Here is a 23,379-nt window from a genome sequence, read left to right as displayed (position 1 = left end):
TGGAGATGACTCCTTTCACTTTTTCTTTATCCTTTTCCTAAATCAACATTTAAAAAAAATAAATATATATATATATAATAATTATTATTATTTTTTTCCCACTGTGATGGACCATTAAAATAAAGTAATCGCATAATCAAAAAGTGAATAATAAATTGACAATGCAACATCACTTACTCTGAATTTGAAATGAGCAACATAATTTTTTTTCTTAATAAATTTCAAACTTTCTTTAATTTGCCAGTCATGTATCATGTGACAAATCACAGACTCATATGTATACAATGTGATCTCTTGCACATGCTCAGTAGGAGCCAGTGCCTCGTAAAGTGTGCATATAAAAAGATTGCTCGGTTTGATAAAGTAAATTTGAAAGTTTCTGAAAACTGTATTCTTTATTTGAATCATGAATATTTAATTTTGACTTTAGTGTCCCTTTAAATATTCAAAGCTCTTGTTTAATATTAGTTAATCCCATTTTACTAGCCATGCTATAGGGACATATTATAAATGCTTATAACTCATAAAATGCCATGTAAAGGAGTAATATGTAGTGTTCCCACACCAAGCTTATTGCATGGTGGCTCTTCCATGGTACTGGAATACACTCAGATATGATATTGTTACGTATAAATACCCTGTTACTAGCCCAGTAAGCCTAGCTCAGTCCAGATAAAGTCTGCTCAGGACCAGTAGTGCATTGGTGATCCAGAACTGAAGATTAACTGAATACTATAGGGTTCAGAGGTGGCGAAAAGATGAATATGCTCATTATCTTACTAGAAAAAATGTGCTATATAATAAGTGGGATGTATCACAAATGTATTACAAAATACTGTATCTATGTTCATAAAAAACATCAGCAAAAATTATCAACAACAAAAATGATACCTAACATATTCAGATCATTTCCCCCAGTATTTATTATTTCTTCAGATGCCAAGTATAGGAACGGACATCACCTGTTATCTTTAGCTGTAAAAACCACATTGTCTATCCATCTTCATCAAACTAAACTGTGAATACCAGAAAAACATTTTTGGATATATTCATCTTTTTTGTCTGGATGCCATAATTCCATCTTGACTCCTATTGTCAGTTGTGATGTTCAATATTATCTCAGATATTTTGATTTGCATAATTTTGTTGATATTTTTTGCTGATGTTTTATATGAACATATGTATTCAGGATTTGCATTTGTGATACATAACACATTATAAATATGATAATGTATATAATCTTTAGCCTTTTGGGGATTCTGAGCACTATTCCATTTGATTCTGGAGATTCAAATTAGGAAACTTCTTTCAGTTAAACTTGAATTATATTCCTAAATGTAAATTAAAGGGATATGAAACCTAACTTTTTTCTTTCGTGATTCAGATAGAGCATGCAATTTTAAGCAACTCCTATTATAAATTTGTCTTCATTCTCTTTGTATCTTTATTTGCAATATAAGCTTAGGAGCCGGCCCATTTTTGGTTCAGCACCTGGGTAGAGCTTGCTGATTGGCGGCTAAATGTAAGTTGTGCTAACCCGACGCACAAACGTTTACTTTCAACTCATAATACATGCACGTTTTACATTGCCTACAAAGAGTCACAAAATACCCCCTTACAGTTAGCGCGCCACTTGTAACCTAATGGGGTATTACATTTTTATTTGAATGTCACTTTATCCCACAGATAAAAATGTGCTGGAAATAAATCACACAGTAAATGCCAGTGAAGCAGTCTGGAAGGTGACCTGATTAAAATGACAAGTCACTAATCCACTCATCTCACATAAACTGTGAACTGTTTTGTGAGCTTCTTTTCTGCTGGTATCTTAGCAACTGTATACATGGCTAAACCTTACTGCTAGACTAGGGGGTACCATTCTAGCACACTGTGCCGTATTATTTAAGGTGACAACACCAGAGCATTTTGTAACAGGGCATGCATCATAAAAAGCATATCGTAATACAATCATTTGTAGCATGTTTCTGTGCCACAAATTCAAGGGACACGATTCCAACAGAGAATGATACTTTTACATGTACTTTTATTATCAAATGTTCTTCATTCTCTTGGTATCTTTTGTTGAATAGCAGAGCCATAAGCTCAGGAGCGTACGTGCATTTGCCTGAAGCACTATATGGCAGCTGTGTTGCAAGATTGTTATCGATTTGCAAGATCACTAGATAGAGCACTATTTCCTGCAATGTACTGCTCCAGGCACCTGCCTAAGTAGATCTTCAACAAAGAATACCAAGGGAACGGTCTGAATCACAGAATACAATTTTGGGTTTCATATCCCTTTAAGATATACTTAAATTATTTTGTCAACTTTTCTTCTAATTTAAATGTAGCTTTGTGAAGCTCCTCCTACAGAATTCACACCATCCTACATGCTGCACAGTGACTGATTGTGGAGCTCACTTATATCTGTTTCTAAATAACCTCAGCAGAGAAGATAAGATAAACAACTGCAGAAAAAGCTGATTTTACTAACAAAAACAGAATTTATGCTTACCTGATAAATTACTTTCTCCAACGGTGTGTCCGGTCCACGGCGTCATCCTTACTTGTGGGAATATCTCTTCCCCAACAGGAAATGGCAAAGAGTCCCAGCAAAGCTGGCCATATAGTCCCTCCTAGGCTCCGCCCACCCCAGTCATTCGACCGACGGACAGGAGGAAAAAATAGGAGAAACCATAGGGTGTCGTGGTGACTGTAGTTAAAGAAAATAATTCATCGGACCCGATTAAAAAAACCAGGGCGGGCCGTGGACCGGACACACCGTTGGAGAAAGTAATTTATCAGGTAAGCATAAATTCTGTTTTCTCCAACATTGGTGTGTCCGGTCCACAGCGTCATCCTTACTTGTGGGAACCAATACCAAAGCTTTAGGACACGGATGAAGGGAGGGAGCAAATCAGGTCACCTAAACGGAAGGCACCACGGCTTGCAAAACCTTTCTCCTAAAAATAGCCTCCGAAGAAGCAAAAGTATCAAATTTGTAAAATTTGGCAAAAGTGTGCAGTGAAGACCAAGTCGCTGCCTTACATATCTGATCAACAGAAGCCCCGTTCTTGAAGGCCCATGTGGAAGCTACAGCCCTAGTGGAGTGAGCTGTGATTCTTTCAGGAGGCTGCCGTCCGGCAGTCTCATAAGCCAATCGGATGATGCTTTTAAGCCAAAAGGAAAGAGAGGTAGAAGTTGCTTTTTGACCTCTCCTTTTACCAGAATAGACGACAAACAGAGAAGAAGTTTGTCTGAACTCTTTTGTAGCTTCTAAGTAGAACTTTAGAGCACAGACTACATCTAAATTGTGTAGCAAACGTTCCTTCTTTGAAACTGGATTCGGACACAAAGAAGGTACAACTATCTCCTGATTAATATTTTTGTTGGAAACAACCTTTGGTAGAAAACCAGGCTTAGTACGCAGAACAACCTTATCTGAATGGAACACCAGATAGGGTGGAGTACACTGTAGAGCAGATAACTCAGAAACTCTTCTAGCAGAAGAAATAGCAACCAAAAACAAAACTTTCCAAGATAACAACTTAATATCTATGCAATGTAAAGGTTCAAACGGAACCCCTTGAAGAACTGAAAGAACTAGATTTAAACTCCAGGGAGGAGTCAAAGGTCTGTAAACAGGCTTGATCCTAACCAAAGCCTGAACAAATGCTTGAACATCTGGCACAACTGCCAGTCGTTTGTGTAGTAGGACAGATAAAGCAGAAATCTGTCCCTTTAGAGAACTCGCAGATAATCCTTTATCCAAACCTTCTTGTAGAAAGGAAAGAATCCTAGGAATCTTTATCTTATTCCATGGGAATCCCTTGGATTCACACCAGCAGATATATCTTTTCCATATTTTATGGTAAATCTTTCTAGTTACCGGTTTTCTGGCTTGAACCAGAGTATCTATCACGGAATCTGAAAACCCACGCTTTGATAGAATCAAGCGTTCAATCTCCAAGCCGTCAGCTGGAGGGAGACCAGATTTGGATGTTCGAATGGACCCTGAACAAGAAGGTCCTGTCTCAAAGGTAGCTTCCATGGTGGAACCGATGACATATTCACCAGGTCTGCATACCAAGTCCTGCGTGGCCACGCAGGAGCTATCAAGATCACCGAGGCCCTCTCCTATTTGATCCTGGCTACCAGCCTGGGAATGAGAGGAAACGGTGGAAACACATAAGCTAGGTTGAAGGTCCAAGGCGCTACTAGTGCATCCACTAGAGTCGCCTTGGGATCCCTGGATCTGGACCCGTAGCAAGGAACCTTGAAGTTCTGACGAGACGCCATCAGATCCATATCTGGAATGCCCCATAGTTCCGTCAACTGGGCAAAGATCTCCGGGTGGAGTTCCCACTCCCCCGGATGGAATGTCTGACGACTCAAATAATCCGCTTCCCAGTTTTCCACACCTGGGATGTGGATCGCAGATAGGTGGCAGGAGTGATTCTCCGCCCATTGTATTATTTTGGTCACTTCTTTCATCACTAGGGAACTCCTTGTTCCCCCCTGATGATTGAGATACCCAACAGTCGTCATGTTGTCTGATTGGAATCTTATGAATCTGGCCTTTGCTAGCTGAGGCCAAGCCCTGAGAGCATTGAATATCGCTCTTAGTTCCAGAATGTTTATCGGGAGAAGAGACTCTTCCCGAGACCACAGTCCCTGAGCTTTCAGGGATTCCCAGACAGCGCCCCAGCCCACTAGGCTGGCGTCGGTCGTGACGATGACCCACTCTGGACTGCGGAAGCTCATTCCCTGGGATAGGTGATCCTGGGTTAGCCACCAATGGAGTGAGTCTCTGGTCTTCTGATCTACTTGAATCACTGGAGACAAGTCTGTATAGTCCCCATTCCACTGTTTCAGCATGCACAGTTGTAATGATCTTAGATGAATTTGCGCAAAAGGAACTATGTCCATTGCTGCAACCATCAAACCTACTACTTCCATGCACTGAGCTACGGAAGGACGAGGAATAGAATGAAGAACTTGACAAGCGTTTAGAAGTTTTGACTTTCTGACTTCTGTCAAGAAAATCCTCATTTCTAAGGAATCTATTATTGTTCCCAAGAAGGGAACTCTTGTCGACGGAGACAGGGAACTTTTTTCTATGTTCACCTTCCATCCGTGAGATCTGAGAAAGGCCAGAACGATGTCTGAGTGAGCCTTTGCCTTTGAAAGAGACGACGCTTGTACTAGAATGTCGTCCAAGTACGGTACTACTGCAATGCCCCTTGGTCTTAGAACCGCTAGAAGGGATCCGAGTACCTTTGTGAAAATCCTTGGAGCAGTGGCTAACCCGAATGGGAGTGCCACAAACTGGTAATGTTTGTCCAGAAAGGCGAACCTTAGGAACTGATGATGTTCTTTGTGGATAGGGATATGTAGATACGCATCCTTTAGATCCACGGTAGTCATAAATTGACCTTCCTGAATTGTGGGTAGAATCGTTCGAATGGTTTCCATCTTGAACGATGGTACTCTGAGAAATTTGTTTAGGATCTTTAAATCCAGGATTGGTCTGAAAGTTCCCTCTTTTTTGGGAACTACAAACAGATTTGAGTAAAATCCCATTCCTTGTTCCGCCGTTGGAACTGGGTGTATCACTCCCATCTTTAACAGGTCTTCTACACAATGTAAGAATGCCTGTCTCTTTATTTGGTTTGAGGATAAGTGAGACATGTGGAACCTTCCCCTTGGGGGTAGTTCCTTGAATTCCAGAAGATAACCCTGAGAAACTATTTCTAGCGTCCAGGGATCCTGAACATCTCTTGCCCAAGCCTGAGCAAAGAGAGAGAGTCTGCCCCCCACTAGATCCGGTCCCGGATCGGGGGCTACTCCTTCATGCTGTTTTGTTAGCAGCGGCAGGCTTCTTGGCCTGCTTACCCTTGTTCCAGCCTTGCATCGGTTTCCAGGCTGGTTTGGTCTGTGAGGTATTACCCTCTTGCTTAGAGGATGCAGAATTAGAGCCCGGTCCGTTCCTGAAATTACGAAAGGAACGAAAATTAGACTTATTCTTGGCTTTGAAAGGCCTATCTTGTGGGAGGGCGTGGCCCTTTCCCCCAGTGATGTCTGAGATAATCTCTTTCAATTCTGGCCCAAAGAGAGTTTTACCCTTGAAGGGGATATTAAGCAATTTTGTCTTGGATGATACATCCGCTGACCAAGACTTTAGCCAAAGCGCTCTGCGCGCCACAATTGCAAACCCTGAATTTTTCGCCGCTAATCTAGCTATTTGCAAAGCGGCATCTAAAATAAAGGAGTTAGCCAACTTAAGTGCGTGAACTCTGTCCATAACCTCCTCATATGGAGTCTCTCTACTGAGCGACTTTTCTAGTTCCTCGAACCAGAACCACGCTGCTGTAGTGACAGGAACAATGCACGAAATGGGTTGAAGAAGGTAACCTTGCTGTATAAAAATCTTTTTAAGCAAACCCTCCAATTTTTTATCCATAGGATCTTTGAAAGCACAATTATCCTCGATAGGAATAGTAGTGCGCTTGTTTAGAGTAAAAACTGCCCCCTCGACCTTAGGGACTGTCTGCCATAAGTCCTTTCTGGGGTCGACCATAGGAAATAATTTCTTAAATATAGGAGGGGGAACAAAAGGTATGCCGGGCTTCTCCCATTCCTTATTCACTATGTCCGCCACCCGCTTGGGTATAGGAAAAGCGTCGGGGTGCACCGGAACCTCTAGGAACTTGTCCATCTTGCATAATTTTTCTGGAATGACCAGGTTGTCACAATCATCCAGAGTAGATAACACCTCCTTGTTGCATGGTAATAAGCATTGGCGCGCTAGAAGTACTAGGGGCCTCCTGCGTGGGCAAAACTGGTGTAGACACAGAAGGAGATGATGTAGAACCATGTCTACTCCCCTCATCTGAAGAATCATCTTGGGCAACTTCATTATCTGTGACAGTACTGTCCTTACTTTGTTTGGACGCTTTGGCACAATTATCACATAATTTAGAAGGGGGAGACACATTGACTTTCATACATATAGAACATAGCTTATCTGAAGGCACAGACATGTTAAACAGGCTTAAACTTGTCAGTAAAACACAAAAACCGTTTTAAAACAAAACGGTTACTGTCTCTTTAAATTTTAAACAGAGCACACTTTATTACTGAATATGTGAAAAAATATGAAGGAATTGTTCAAAATTTACCAAAATTTTACCACAGTGTCTTAAAGCATTAAAAGTATTGCACACCAATTTTCAGAGCTTTAACCCTTAAAATAACTAAACCGGAGCCGGTTACAGTTTTAACCCCCTACAGCCTTTGCTGCGACTCTACCAAGCCCAGAGGGGAATACGATACCAAATGACGCCTTCTAGGAACTTTTCCAACTATTTTCAGGTCCTCACACATGCATCTGCATGTCTTGCTCTCAAAAACAACTGCGCAGTAATGGCGCGAAAATGAGGCTCAGCCTACAACTGGGAAGGCCCTTCCTGACTGGAAAAGGTGTCTAACATAGTGCCTGACGTTAAAAAAAAACGTTCCCCAAGTTTATAAATGTGAAAAACCAGCATAAACATGTATAAAATGCCCAAATAAAGCAATCAATTTTGCCCATAAAAGTGTCTACCAGTTTTATAGCCCATATTAAGCCCTTTATTCTGCTTGAGACTAAGAAAATGGCTTACCGGTCCCCATGAGGGGAAATGACAGCCTTCCAGCATTACACAGTCTTGTTAGAAATATGGCTAGTCATACCTTAAGCAGAAAAGTCTGCTAACTGTTTCCCCCAACTGAAGTTACTACATCTCAACAGTCCTATGTGGAAACAGCAAAGGATTTTAGTTACTGTCCGCTAAAATCATCTTAAACAGAATTCTTCATCTTTTTCTGTTTCAGAGTAAATAGTACATACCAGCACTATTTTAAAATAACAAACTCTTGATAGTAGAATAAAAAACTACAACTAAACACCACATACTCTTAACCATCTCCGTGGAGATGTTGCCTGTGCAACGGCAAAGAGAATGACTGGGGTGGGCGGAGCCTAGGAGGGACTATATGGCCAGCTTTGCTGGGACTCTTTGCCATTTCCTGTTGGGGAAGAGATATTCCCACAAGTAAGGATGACGCCGTGGACCGGACACACCAATGTTGGAGAAATTACAGATTTAAAAGCTTTTAAAATGTTTTTTTATATATACATATCATTTGCAATGCAGTTTCAATGCATGTATAAAAAAAAAATCTTTAAGGTCTATTTAAATATGCTAAAAAAAAATATTTATCCCTAAAAAAAGTTAAAGGGATATGAAACCTAAAAATGTTTCTTTTATGGTTCAGAAAGAGCATGCAATTTTAAGCAACTTTCTAATTTACTCCTATTAAATGTAGCCACCAATTAGCAGGCACTACCCAGGTTCTGAACCAAAAAGTTGGGTGCTTTTATTTGACGGCTTTCTTTAAAAGGTTTTTTTTTTATTTCAAAGGAACACTTTAATTTGCAGTTTTAAAAGGCTTTCCAATTTACTTCCATTATTTCATTTTGCACAGTCTTTTTATATGCACACTTTCTGAGGCACCTTTCTCAGCAAGTGGCATTAAAGGGACATTAAATACATTCTAGTTAGGGTGGTGAGGTCACAAAAACAACTAGCCTGCAAATAATATGCAAAGTGTATGTTTTAATGATACTAGTTGCTTATGTAAGTCAATCAATAACTTTGTAAAATAAAGCAGTATTAGAGGGATATAAAACAATCTATTTCATTGCTGTAATTAAAAAAGAAACTAAGCAGTGGGTTATTGTAATCATTATTATTTTTATCATTTTAAATGGATTTTATCTGGTATTTCTTACTTTTTTTATTTAATTTGTGCAGGGTCGATCACTTCCTGTCACTGCCCCACTAAAGGGCTGGGGTCTCTACAGGAAGGCGTAAATCTTGTAGAGCAAGTTGAGCTGGTTTACTGTTCAGCAAGGGCTAGAAAAACAGGAAGTCAGTTTATTGCCCATGCTAAAAAGAGGCAGAATGCATATCAGCATCCTTATGTCACTATACGCATTGGCTACACTGAAAATGTGCTCATTTTCCAAGAAAACAGTTAAGTTGTTTGCAGTTTTTTTTAAACAAAATCTGTTTCTTTTTAAGTTTACTTTGATTTTATTTATATTATTTTTTTTTTTAAATAAAGTCTGGTGTCTGCACTTAAACTTTTAACAGGAATTAGAAGCTCTACAATTTTCAGAATCAAATTACAGGAACACAAATAAAAATAAACAAATGACCTCATATAGGAAAATAGTTTTTCTAATTTTATAGTGCAATCCCATGGTGCTTAATATTTCTTTAATGCTGGATGACCATTTGGCTAGCTGTTTTTCAAAGACAATTTGCTTTATAATAGCCAAAACTTAGTAGCTCCAATGGATATCACAACTAATGTTATTTTTATACCGACTTCAGTTTCAGTGCAATATACTAATGTAATTGAAGGGATTCTATAAACGTATATAAAAAATAATAGTAATAAGGCTGTAAACTGTTTAGAATGTGTCTTTAAGAGGAAATAAAGCTACTGGTTGCCTGCACTGTCCCTGCTCATTCTTGTTATTTGGAAATGAACAGCTTCGTACTGAATAATTACACTACAGGCATTTAGAAAAATAAAATAAAAAATGCCCACTGACCCCAAATAAGGTACGAGAGAGCAATTCTAAACAGATCTGGGCTTCATCTCACATTGTGAAATTGTTCCAAGGCAAGGGAACGTTCAGCATGTCCTCAAATGACTGGTGGGGATAACAAGCGGTCCAGGGATTCTCTGTAATGTCACATACAACTGCAGAAAACGTATTCTGAGCAACATTTGTCACAGGCTTATTTAAGTATGGATTAGCCGACCATCATATCTAAAAATAGAATGTATGCAGCTGAATTTCAGAAGAATGAATCAGATAAGCACAGATGATACAAACGTAACAATGAACACTACAAAAACAGTATATGTGAAAGAAATCTTTTTTTTGTGGATCAGAGTGACCGTACACAGACAGAGCAGCCCCAGATATATTGTATAGACTTCCTGGGCACACACAGGGGCTGCAGCTGTTCTCACTCAGTGCAGTGAATTACCAAATAAAAATTACAGAGACAAACTCTGCCTGGCAGCAATGCACTATTGGGACCTTGCTAAACACATTTGGTGAGCTATTGATAAGAGGCATATGTGTGTAGCCACCTATCATTTTTACGTATAGTCCTATGCAAGCAACAGTGGAATAATAAAATGTTTTTGCTGACCCTTTAAGACTGCATGCTCTATCTAAACAATGAGGGCCAGATTACGAGTGGAGCGCTATCTTAATGTGCACGTTAAATAACAAGCCATTACAAGTGGCTGGTTAATGCTCCGGTGAGCTTGTGGTTTTACTTTGTGCAATTAACCAGAGGTCAGACCTCTGGTTAAAAGTTAAAATATGCCCCAATTGCCCCCAAAATACAGATTACACTACAGTGAATTTACATGTTTAATAAAGATAGCCATTTTATTTTAGGTGAACGGGGGACTGTGTTTTCATTCTAACTATATATGTCTATGCTTATATACATACCTGTATATATTTATGTGTTAATATGCGTATATACACATAATAACACACATATATATTTTCATAGACATATAAAAAAAATGTGCTTCCCAGCGCTGCGTGATTTGCCCCCTGCACTGCGCTAAGTGGTTTGCCGTGTCTGATGGCATGAAAATGAGGCTCCCATTGGAGCCTATGGAGGCGCGCTTTCGTGAGCGCAAGGCTCCCGGGCAATACGAATGCAAGGTTGCGTTTCCTTTGCGCCTCACTTGTAATACCAGCACACATTTACGTGCGTGATATTACTGAGTTGAGTGCAAATATCACACTCGCGTAAGCACAATATTGTGCTCCACTTGTAATCTAGCCCTGAATGTTTAATGGTGACTTCATGTTTCCCTTTCAAATCTGCCTGTAGCTTTGAACTGCAGGCTGCACATTTTCCTTGGGTAAAAAGTCTTTGATGCTTAAAGCATTTTTATAAATATCTGATGTTGCATTCTTTTAAATTCCTTATGTAGCAAGAAGTTTAAAGTGAACATGTGTTAAGTATAGTAAATCCACATGGCATACAGTTGTGATTTTCAAACAGTGATCTCTATTCCAGTCTGTTAGAAGAACTCTCTGAACATGTTTTTGCAATGTGATAAGCTGTTTTCAGATTTAAAGCCATATCAATCCATAAGAAAAAAAACACATTATTCTACTGGTTTTGAATACAAATGAACAGTGAAAACTCAAGAGCTAAAGAAAAGTTCTGCTCCTCACAATGAAATAATCTACACTTGTTTCCAGACTCCAAATCTTATATTGTGCTATAGTGACAAACAAATGTCTGATGTACCCTGTGCAATTATACAAAATTATATGAAAGGGTTAATTACACAGGTCAAGAACTGCAATTGCAAGTGACCACAAGGAAAGAGAAAACGCTACAATGAAATAGAGAACTTTAAAAAGGGATTAGATCTATTTTTGGCTAAAAATAGAATCCACTGTTGTTATTGTTTGTGTAAAATTGAAAAGGATTTTCAAATCTACTAGAGTATTAAAGGGAGAGTAAACCTAAAAAATAATGTTATATAATTCTGCACATAGTGCAGAATTATATAACATTATTTTAGTGCTATCGTTATAAAAGCTTTTTTCCCTTTTAATTTTTATAAAATATGCCCGTTTTACAGACCCGCTCTCTGCTCTCTGCTGAGTGGGTCTGTTTTTTTTACACAGCGCATCGGGCCAGCTGTATAGTCACAGCCCGGCCCGACCGTGCCATAACATTAAGTGCAGCTCGCTCCTGCTGTCAGACAGAGCAGGAGCGAGCTGCACTTATTGTTATGGCGCGGTCGGGCCGGGCTGTGACTATACAGCTGGCCCGATGCGCTGTGTAAAAAAAACAGACCTGCTCAGCAGAGAGCGGGTCTGTAAAACGGGCATATTTTATAAAAATTAAAAGGGAATAAAAGCTTTTATAACGATAGCACTAAAATAATGTTATATAATTCTGCACTATGTGCAGAATTATATAACATTATTTTTTAGGTTTACTGACACTTTAATAAACATTGATCAATGAGTGCATTATTTGGTTGCTATCTTTTTTTTGCACAATATTTCTAATTGACTGATTATTTTTAAGTCTGTGTTTGTTTGCAAAAATTCTTCTTTTTTGTAGGCTTTATCTTTTCCTCAGTCCAAGCGCTCAATTTATCAAACAAAATGAGAATTCTTGTAATTCTCCCAAGTGTTTTCTTCATCTCTCCTTAAGAGAAGCGCATCTGTGCGCTCAAATTTATCAAAAAGAAGCAGTTTTTTTCTTTGTGTTTCTCCATAGGAGAGCTGAGAACTAAAGCTAAATTTCTCTAGTCAGATTAGTATCTGCACCTTATTTATCACTGAAAATAAGCAACTATTCTCCCTATCAGTCATATGTAAGCCAATAGAAATCTTTATACAGCCTTCCTAATAGCTTTGTTAATGCCCCTTTGCAACAAACTGTCATGTAAGAAAATAGATCTACATTTTCATTGTTTTTGTGTTTCAATTTTAGCGCTTCTTTTGCATATTATTTTTATGCCACAGATAGATATAATTTTTGCGCTTCATTATATAATTTTTTTATCACCACAATACATAATATTTTTGCATTCCAATATAAATTATTATTGGGCTCCAATAAACATTATTATTGCACTTTGTTATATATTATTTTAGCACCTTGTAGAGCCTGTTTTTTGGTAACATTGCTTCTACAACTGGTAGAGAATAGATTTCTAAAGCTTTTCTCCACAGCAGCTATGGAGAACTTTAAAGGGACAGTATACACTCATTTTCATATAACTGCATGTAATAGACACTACTATAAAGAATAAGATGCACAGATACTGATATAAAAATCCAGTATAAAATGGTTTAAAAACGTACTTAGTGGGAAATAAGACACTCCCCCCCTCCCCCCTTCTTTTGCATATGAAAAGACCCTTTACACAAACAGGAGCAAGCTGGAGAAGGTAGCTGACGGTATTCAAATAAAACTTTGGGGCTTGGTTAGGAGTCTGAAAATCAGAGCAATGTTAATTAAAAATAAGCAAAATTGTACATTTTTAAAAAAAACAAACTTTATGGGCTTTATAAATAGATCATCTACAAAACATTTATGCAAAGAAAAAATGAGTGTATAATGGCCCTTTAAAGGTACATTGTACGCTAGATTTTTCTTTGCATAAAGGTTTTGTAGATGATCCATTTATATAGCCCATCTGGGAGTGTTTTTGTAATAATGTATAGCTTATTTTTTTATTAACATTGTGGTGATTTTCAGACTCCTAACCAAGTCCCAAAGTGTCAGATGTATAAAAGCGTTTACAGACTCCTGCAGGCTCCTGTTTGTATAATCTGCCTTTTCATATGCAGGGAAGGTAGGGGGGAGTGTCTTTTCTTCAGGATTTTCCAGCCCCTTTCACTGGGTGTACCAGCTAACCTCAGCAACAGTGTTACCTGGAAGCTTCTAAGTAAGTTTTTAAACTGGATTTTTAGATCAGTATCTGTGCATATTCTTCTTTATAGTGCTGTCTATTTTATATTGTCCTGCAGGAGAATCTAAATGATACATTTGTTAATAGGTGAATTAATGAGGAGAACTATATTAAATATGACTAAAAGAATCTAAATTTTATTCTCAAAGGAGAATGGAAACAGAGTACAACATTTTTACGGTTGAACTTGACCAATTTTGAGGTGCATTTTCGAATGATAAATAGGGGCATTATTTCTCATGCACATTTTTAGGAGGAAATATAGGAGAATTGGAATGATAAATGGAGCCCCAAATGTAGAAAATCTAGATGTTTCAGAAATATTATCTACATAACTCATGCAGGCTAAATGATGTGCTTCCATTGGACAGGTAAACCAAATAATGCACTCGTTGAGCTTTTGATTTTATGTTTTTTCCACAGTAAACGCTAAGAGACTGGAATCTACGCTATTGTGTTCAGACAGCTGTTTCACACAGTATTAAAGCTTGAGACGAAAATATCCTATACCGATGATCATGGTATCTAATATATAGGGGGATATTTATCAAAGGTCTGGTAGACCTGATCCGACAGTGCGGATCAGGTCCGCCAGACCTCGCTGAATGCGGAGAGCAATACGCTCTTCATATTCAGCATTGCAACAGCAGCTCTTGTGAGCTGCTGGTGCAAAGCCGGCCCCCTGCAGATTCGCGGCCAATCGGTCACCAGTAGGGAGGTATCAATCAACCCGATTGTACTCGATCGGGTTGATTTTCGGCGATGTGTCCGCCTGCTCAGCAAGCACTATCAAGCAACCTAAAATGGGTCTGCTCCTAAGCTTTACATTCCTGCTTTTTAAATAAAGATAGCAAGAGAATAAAGAAAAATTGACAATAGGACTAAATTAGAAAGCTTAAAATTGCATGCTCTATCTGAATCATGAAAGAAAAAATTTGGGTTTAGTATCCGTTTAAAAAATATTAGAATAACAAGATATTTTTATCTTAGTAATAATAATTATTGCTTATCTGCAGAATATTATTAGTCAATAACCCAGACCTGTGCTGTAGGTTTTATGAGTCCCCTTTGGTGGAGAGAAAAGCTCTACATAAATAACACTTTTATATTATTGCTATTAGTAATATTATTGTCCTTGACTGCTTAAACATATTAATGTAAGTACAATCAGAGATAGGAGAAGCCTAGAATTGTGTTAACAGGGTGGAACATTTGGTTTGGTTTTGTGAAAAACAGATTTTAGAACATATCTTGGCAAGGCCTTCATTACTTGTTAATTTATTCATTAATCTGCCCATAAAAGGATACATTCCCAGTATAACTGCTTCCAGACATTTGATAGGTAAAGATTCTCGTGTCATCTCCCGCGCAGTCTCCATCAATCTGGAAGAAAATGAGCCATAAACAACACACGCAGGACTTAACATTTCCAGCGGTCAAGGACGAAATTTTACTTTTTCCTATCCTTAACATTTAGTGAACTACTACTGGACCCTCTGGGATAGTAGCTTTTAACCCCTGACTAGTAAACCATAGTGATCATTTTCCATGCCCTGTATATATATATATGTGTGTGTGTGTGAGAAAAAAGGCGCAATCAGTACTCAAAAAATAAACATAAAGGTATACAATGAATGAATAATGTATGATTGATCAAATGACAATTAGAAATTATTCTGGTTCTCTGATAATCCAATGTTAATAAAAGGATAAGCAAATGATGAGCATATATCTATCAATAAACTGTTAGTTAAATAGAGTATATATATATATATATATATATATATATATATATATATATGTGTATATATATATATATATATATATACACAAACGCATATATATTTATATATATGTATATAAAACACACACACAATGTATATATATATATATATATATATATATATATATATATATATAAATAAATAAAACACACACACTATATATATAGATTACATTCACACACCTCCCCATACCCCCCCTTAACCTAGAGCTCTGCAGATGAGACAAATAACTTGTATAAAGAGGTCACTAGATGCCTTAAGGAATTAAGTACACATGGGTATTTCTACTATAAGAAAACCTTTGTGTGTCAGCTATTCTACATTGTCAGCTGTCTTCCTGGCTGTGTTTTCATACAGTCACAAGCCCTGTTGGAAGATTTCCGACCAACACCCCCCCCCTCCTCTTTTTCAGGACAGAATACAGCTGCAAGCTTGGCTAGAGATCACCGATAGTGCTACAAGTGTGAGAGAATTATATGTTTGGGTTCTTATAAAAGTTTCTGATGGAAAATCTGCAGTCAGCTAACAGAGAGAATGTTCTGCACAATGACAGAAACGCACAAATAAGTTTTAATAATAATATCAACATTTATGTAGTGACAGTGACAACAGCAGATAATGTGTTACATGACAGCCGCGTGCTACCAGATTGTACAGCTTATGCTTTTTCTGCAGTTTTTATGTACATGAGGCTTGTCAGTAAAAACAACTCTGTGGCATCATTTTCAGTCTTTTTTCTTAATGAAGATTCAATAAAACCCATTTTTAAAACTCATGAAAAAAATAATTCCACAACATTGCAACTCAAGCATTGCAGCATTTATAAAGATTTGTGCCACTTAGAGTTGTGCGTAGAGTTCTAATGTGAAAGATACCGGAATCCAACTGCCTCTATAAAGTGCTCCACTCAAATAAAATCTTAAAGGGAAGGTCAATTTAGATAAATCGGTGCCCGGTTTTTAATAATCCCATTAAAAACAAGGGCACTTTAATTCATCACAATTGACATTTCACTCGTTTTCTTCAAATACTTACCTTTTAATTTTCACAGCTGCTCCAGCGTTTCCCCCGGCCGTCGGAAGCCTCTTCATACGTCAGAAATGACGAATCCGGCTTCCTCCAATGACGGCTTCCCCCCCAGGGGAATCATGGCCTGAGGCAACGCCGTGATTGAAGGAAGCCGGATTCGTCATTTTGGACCTTCGAAGAGGGCTTGCGACGGGCAGAGAAAGCGATGCAGCGGCTGTCAGGAGTAAAAGGTAAGTATTTGAAGAAAATGAGTGAAATGTCAATTTTGATTAATTAAAGTGCCCTTGTTTTTAATAGGTTTATTAAAAAACAGAATTTATGTTTACCTGATAAATTACTTTCTCCAACGGTGTGTCCGGTCCACGGCGTCATCCTTACTTGTGGGATATTCTCTTCCCCAACAGGAAATGGCAAAGAGCCCAGCAAAGCTGGTCACATGATCCCTCCTAGGCTCCGCCTTCCCCAGTCATTCGACCGACGTAAAGGAGGAATATTTGCATAGGAGAAATCATATGATACCGTGGTGACTGTAGTTAAAGAAAATAAATTATCAGACCTGATTAAAAAAACCAGGGCGGGCCGTGGGCCGGACACACCGTTGGAGAAAGTAATTTATCAGGTAAACATAAATTCTGTTTTCTCCAACATAGGTGTGTCCGGTCCACGGGGTCATCCTTACTTGTGGGAACCAATACCAAAGCTTTAGGACACGGATGATGGGAGGGAGCAAATCAGGTCACCTAGATGGAAGGCACCACGGCTTGCAAAACCTTTCTCCCAAAAATAGCCTCAGAAGAAGCAAAAGTATCAAATTTGTAAAATTTAGTAAAAGTGTGCAGTGAAGACCAAGTCGCTGCTTTACATATCTGATCAACAGAAGCCTCGTTCTTGAAGGCCCATGTGGAAGCCACGGCCCTAGTGGAATGAGCTGTGATTCTTTCAGGAGGCTGCCGTCCGGCAGTCTCATAAGCCAATCTGATGATGCTTTTAAGCCAAAAAGAGAGAGAGGTAGAAGTTGCTTTTTGACCTCTCCTTTTACCAGAATAAACAACAAACAAGGAAGATGTTTGTCTGAAATCCTTTGTAGCATCTAAATAGAATTTTAGAGCACGAACTACATCCAAATTGTGCAACAAACGTTCCTTCTTTGAAACTGGATTCGGACACAAAGAAGGCACGACTATCTCCTGGTTAATGTTTTTGTTAGAAACAACTTTCGGAAGAAAACCAGGTTTAGTACGCAAAACCACCTTATCTGCATGGAACACCAGATAAGGAGGAGAACACTGCAGAGCAGATAACTCTGAAACTCTTCTAGCAGAAGAAATTGCAACCAAAAACAAAACTTTCCAAGATAATAACTTAATATCTACGGAATGTAAGGGTTCAAACGGAACCCCCTGAAGAACTGAAAGAACTAAGTTGAGACTCCAAGGAGGAGTCAAAGGTTTGTAAACAGGCTTGATTCTAACCAGAGCCTGAACAAAAGCTTGAACATCTGGCACAGCCGCCAGCTTTTTGTGAAGTAAAACAGATAAAGCAGAAATCTGTCCCTTCAAAGAACTTGCAGATAATCCTTTCTCCAAACCTTCTTGAAGAAAGGATAGAATCTTAGGAATTTTTATCTTGTTCCATGGGAATCCTTTAGATTCACACCAACAGATATATTTTTTCCATATTTTATGGTAGATTTTTCTAGTTACAGGCTTTCTGGCCTGAACAAGAGTATCAATGACAGAATCTGAGAACCCTCGCTTTGATAAAATCAAGCGTTCAATCTCCAAGCAGTCAGTTGGAGTGAGGCCAGATTCGGATGTTCGAACGGACCCTGAACAAGAAGGTCCTGTCTCAAAGGTAGCTTCCATGGTGGAGCCGATGACATATTCACCAGGTCTGCATACCAAGTCCTGCGTGGCCACGCAGGAGCTATCAAGATCACCGATGCCCTCTCCTGATTGATCCTGGCTACCAGCCTGGGGATGAGAGGAAACGGTGGGAATACATAAGCTAGGTTGAAGGTCCAAGGTGCTACTAGTGCATCTACTAGAGTCGCCTTGGGATCCCTGGATCTGGACCCGTAGCAAGGAACCTTGAAGTTCTGCCGAGAGGCCATCAGATCCATGTCTGGAATGCCCCACAATTGAGTAATTTGGGCAAAGATTTCCGGATGGAGTTCCCACTCCCCCGGATGAAATGTCTGACGACTCAGAAAATCCGCTTCCCAATTTTCCACTCCTGGGATGTGGATTGCAGACAAGTGGCAGGAGTGAGTCTCCGCCCATTGAATGATTTTGGTCACTTCTTCCATCGCCAGGGAACTCCTTGTTCCCCCCTGATGGTTGATATACGCAACAGTCGTCATGTTGTCTGATTGAAACCGTATGAATTTGGCCTTTGCTAGCTGAGGCCAAGCCTTGAGAGCATTGAATATCGCTCTCAGTTCCAGAATATTTATCGGGAGAAGAGATTCTTCCCGAGACCAAAGACCCTGAGCTTTCAGGAGTTCCCAGACCGCGCCCCAGCCCACCAGACTGGCGTCGGTCGTGACAATGACCCACTCTGGTCTGCGGAAGCTCATCCCCTGCGACAGGTTGTCCAGGGTCAGCCACCAACAGAGTGAATCTCTGGTCCTCTGATCTACTTGTATCGTCGGAGACAAGTCTGTATAATCCCCATTCCACTGACTGAGCATGCACAGTTGTAATGGTCTCAGATGAATTCGCGCAAAAGGAACTATGTCCATTGCCGCGACCATCAAACCTATTACTTCCATGCACTGCGCTATGGAAGGAAGAGGAACAGAATGAAGTACTTGACAAGAGCTTAGAAGTTTTGATTTTCTGGCCTCTGTCAGAAAAATCCTCATTTCTAAGGAGTCTATTATTGTTCCCAAGAAGGGAACTCTTGTTGACGGAGATAGAGAACTTTTTTCTACGTTCACTTTCCACCCGTGAGATCTGAGAAAGGCCAGGACAATGTCCGTATGAGCCTTTGCTCGTGGTAGGGACGACGCTTGAATCAGTATGTCGTCCAAGTAAGGTACTACTGCAATGCCCCTTGGTCGTAGCACCGCTAGAAGGGACCCTAGTACCTTTGTGAAAATTCTTGGAGCAGTGGCTAATCCGAATGGAAGTGCCACAAACTGGTAATGCTTGTCCAGAAAGGCGAACCTTAGGAACCGATGATGTTCCTTGTGGATAGGAATATGTAGATACGCATCCTTTAAATCCACCGTGGTCATGAATTGACCTTCCTGGATGGAAGGAAGAATTGTCCGAATGGTTTCCATTTTGAACGATGGAACCTTGAGAAACTTGTTTAGGATCTTGAGATCTAAGATTGGTCTGAATGTTCCCTCTTTTTTGGGAACTATGAACAGATTGGAGTAGAATCCCATCCCTTGTTCTCCTAATGGAACAGGATGAATCACTCCCATTTTTAACAGGTCTTCTACACAATGTAAGAATGCCTGTCTTTTTATGTGGTCTGAAGACAATTGAGACCTGTGGAACCTCCCCCTTGGGGGAAGCTCCTTGAATTCCAGAAGATAACCTTGGGAGACTATTTCTAGCGCCCAAGGATCCAGAACATCTCTTGCCCAAGCCTGAGCGAAGAGAGAAAGTCTGCCCCCCACCAGATCCGGTCCCGGATCGGGGGCCAACATCTCATGCTGTCTTGGTAGCAGTGGCAGGTTTCTTGGCCTGCTTACCTTTGTTCCAGCCTTGCATTGGCCTCCAGGCTGGCTTGGTTTGAGAAGTATTACCCTCTTGCTTAGAGGATGTAGTACTTGGGGCTGGTCCGTTTCTGCGAAAGGGACGAAAATTTGGTTTATTTTTAGCCTTGAAAGACCTATCCTGAGGAAGGGCGTGGCCCTTACCGCCAGTGATATCAGAAATAATCTCTTTCAAGTCAGGGCCAAACAGCGTTTTCCCCTTGAAAGGTATGTTAAGCAATTTGTTCTTGGAAGACGCATCCGCTGACCAAGATTTTAGCCAAAGCGCTCTGCGCGCCACAATAGCAAACCCTGAATTTTTCGCCGCTAATCTAGCCAATTGCAAAGTGGCGTCTAAAGTAAAAGAGTTAGCCAATTTGAGAGCATGAATTCTGTCCATAATCTCCTCATAAGAAGAATCTTTATTGAGCGACTTTTCTAGTTCATCGAACCAGAAACACGCTGCTGTAGTGACAGGAACCATGCATGAAATTGGTTGTAGAAGGTAACCTTGCTGAACAAACATCTTTTTAAGCAAACCTCTAATTTTTTATCCATAGGATCTTTGAAAGCACAACTATCTTCTATAGGGATAGTAGTGCGTTTGTTTAGAGTAGAAACCGCCCCCTCGACCTTGGGGACTGTCTGCCATAAGTCCTTTCTGGGGTCGACCATAGGAAACAATTTCTTAAATATAGGGGGAGGGACAAAAAGGTATGCCGGGCCTTTCCCATTCTTTGTTTACAATGTCCGCCACCCGCTTGGGTATAGGAAAAGCTTCGGGGGGCCCCGGAACCTCTAGGAACTTGTCCATCTTACATAATTTCTCTGGAATGACCAAATTCTCACAATCATCCAGAGTAGATAACACCTCCTTAAGCAGAGCGCGGAGATGTTCCAATTTAAATTTTAATGTAATCACATCAGGTTCAGCTTGTTGAGAAATTTTCCCTGAATCTGAAATTTCTCCCTCAGACAAAACCTCCCTGGCCCCCTCAGACTGGTGTAGGGGCACTTCAGAACCAATATCATCAGCGTCCTCATGCTCTTCAGTATTTTCTAAAACAGAGCAGTCGCGCTTTCGCTGATAAGTGGGCATTTTGGCTAAAATGTTTTTGATAGAATTATCCATTACAGCCGTTAATTGTTGCATAGTAAGGAGTATTGGCGCACTAGATGTACTAGGGGCCTCCTGTGTGGGCAAGACTGGCGTAGACGAAGGAGGGGATGATGCAGTACCATGCTTACTCCCCTCACTTGAGGAATCATCTTGGGCATCATTTTCTCTAAATTTTGTGTCACATAAATCACATCTATTTAAATGAGAAGGAACCTTGGCTTCCCCACATACAGAACATAGTCTATCTGATAGTTCAGACATGTTAAACAGGCATAAACTTGATAACAAAGTACAAAAAACGTTTTAAAATAAAACCGTTACTGTCACTTTAAATTTTAAACTGAACACACTTTATTACTGAAAATGTGAAAAAGTATGAAGGAATTGTTCAAAATTCACCAAAATTTCACCACAGTGTCTTAAAGCCTTAAAAGTATTGCACACCAAATTTGAAAGCTTTAACTCTTAAAATAATGGAACCGGAGCCGTTTTTATATTTAACCCCTATACAGTCCCTGGTATCTGCTTTGCTGAGACCCAACCAAGCCCAAAGGGGAATACGATACCAAATGACGCCTTCAGTAAGCTTTTTCTATGTATCTGAGCTCCTCACACATGCAACTGCATGTCTTGCTTCCCAAAAACAACTGCGCAATAGAGGCGCGAAAATGAGGCTCTGCCTATGATTAGAGAAGGCCCCCAGTGAAAAAGGTGTCCAATACAGTGCCTGCCGGTTATTTTACATAATTCCCAAGAATAAAATAACTCCTCAAAACTATGAAGTATTAAAAATGCTTATAAATCAATCGTTTTAGCCCAGAAAAATGTCTACCAGTCTTTAAAGCCCTTGTGAAGCCCTTTATTCTTATTTAATAAAAATGGCTTACCGGATCCCATAGGGAAAATGACAGCTTCCAGCATTACCAAGTCTTGTTAGAAATGTGTCATACCTCAAGCAGCAAAAGTCTGCTCACTGTTTCCCCCAACTGAAGTTAATTCCTCTCAACAGTCCTGTGTGGAAACAGCCATCGATTTTAGTAACGGTTGCTAAAATCATTTTCCTCTTACAAACAGAAATCTTCATCTCTTTTCTGTTTCAGAGTAAATAGTACATACCAGCACTATTTTAAAATAACAAACTCTTGATTGAAGAATAAAAACTACATTTAAACACCAAAAAACTCTAAGCCATCTCCGTGGAGATGTTGCCTGTACAACGGCAAAGAGAATGACTGGGGAAGGCGGAGCCTAGGAGGGATCATGTGACCAGCTTTGCTGGGCTCTTTGCCATTTCCTGTTGGGGAAGAGAATATCCCACAAGTAAGGATGACGCCGTGGACCGGACACACCTATGTTGGAGAAAAACAGGCACCAATTCATCGAAAATTGACCTTCACTTTAAAGAGAAATAAAGGAGAAAAAAAAAAAAAAACACATGACAACACCTTTCCTTCTATTCAGTGAGATTACTTTAGGATAACAAAAACAGAAAAATATTTTACAATTACAAACATTGTTTTGCATGAGCGTTTCCGAAGTCTGAAGTTGTAATTACTGTTTTTCCATTTTACTAGTAGTTCTCATTTACAGGGACAAGATACCCAAATGTTAAAGCACTTGAAAGTGACACAGCATAGCTGTAAAAACCTGATTAGAACATATCACCTAAAATCTATTCATACCCCACTGTAGAGGGACTTTAAAGGGACACTGAACCCAATTTTTTTCTATCACGATTCAGATAGAGCATGCAATTTTAAGCAACTTTCTAATTTACTCCTATTATCAAATTCTTTTCATTCTCTTGGTATCTTTATTTGAAATGCAAGAATGTAAGTTTAGATGTCGGCCCGTTTTTGGTGAACACTTGTTGATTGGTGGGTAAATTCACCTACCAATAAACAAGTGCTTTCCATGGTTCTGAACCAAAAAAATAGCTTAGATGTCTTCTTTTTCAAATAAAGAAAGCAAGAGAACGAAGAAAAATTGATAATAGGAGTAAATTAGAAAGTTGTTTAAAATTGCATGCTCTATCTGAATCACGAAAGAAAAAATTTGGGTTCAGTGTCCCTTTAAGCAGCCACTTAGGATGCTAGTCCCAAGACTAGCAAGGGAGTAGGGATGGGTGAATG

At 39.5% G+C, this 23,379-nt stretch overlaps 1 protein-coding gene across 2 annotated transcripts in view; it reads right to left on the bottom strand.

Annotated features, from left to right (window-relative positions):
- Positions 1-23,379, bottom strand: part of VASH2 (vasohibin 2) — a 190,673-nt gene that overhangs the window by 90,126 nt on the left and 77,168 nt on the right. For both annotated transcript variants that reach the window (XM_053712470.1, XM_053712469.1), the window contains exon 5: positions 14,911-14,985. In XM_053712470.1, coding sequence (XP_053568445.1) covers positions 14,911-14,985 — 75 coding nt within the window. The remainder of the gene's footprint in view (positions 1-14,910; positions 14,986-23,379) is intronic.

Source organism: Bombina bombina, chromosome 4 (genome assembly GCF_027579735.1).
Source record: "Bombina bombina isolate aBomBom1 chromosome 4, aBomBom1.pri, whole genome shotgun sequence".
Lineage (NCBI taxonomy): Eukaryota > Metazoa > Chordata > Amphibia > Anura > Bombinatoridae > Bombina > Bombina bombina.
The sequence above is the reverse complement of the archived record's forward strand: the minus strand, read 5'-3'. Positions and strand labels throughout refer to the sequence as shown.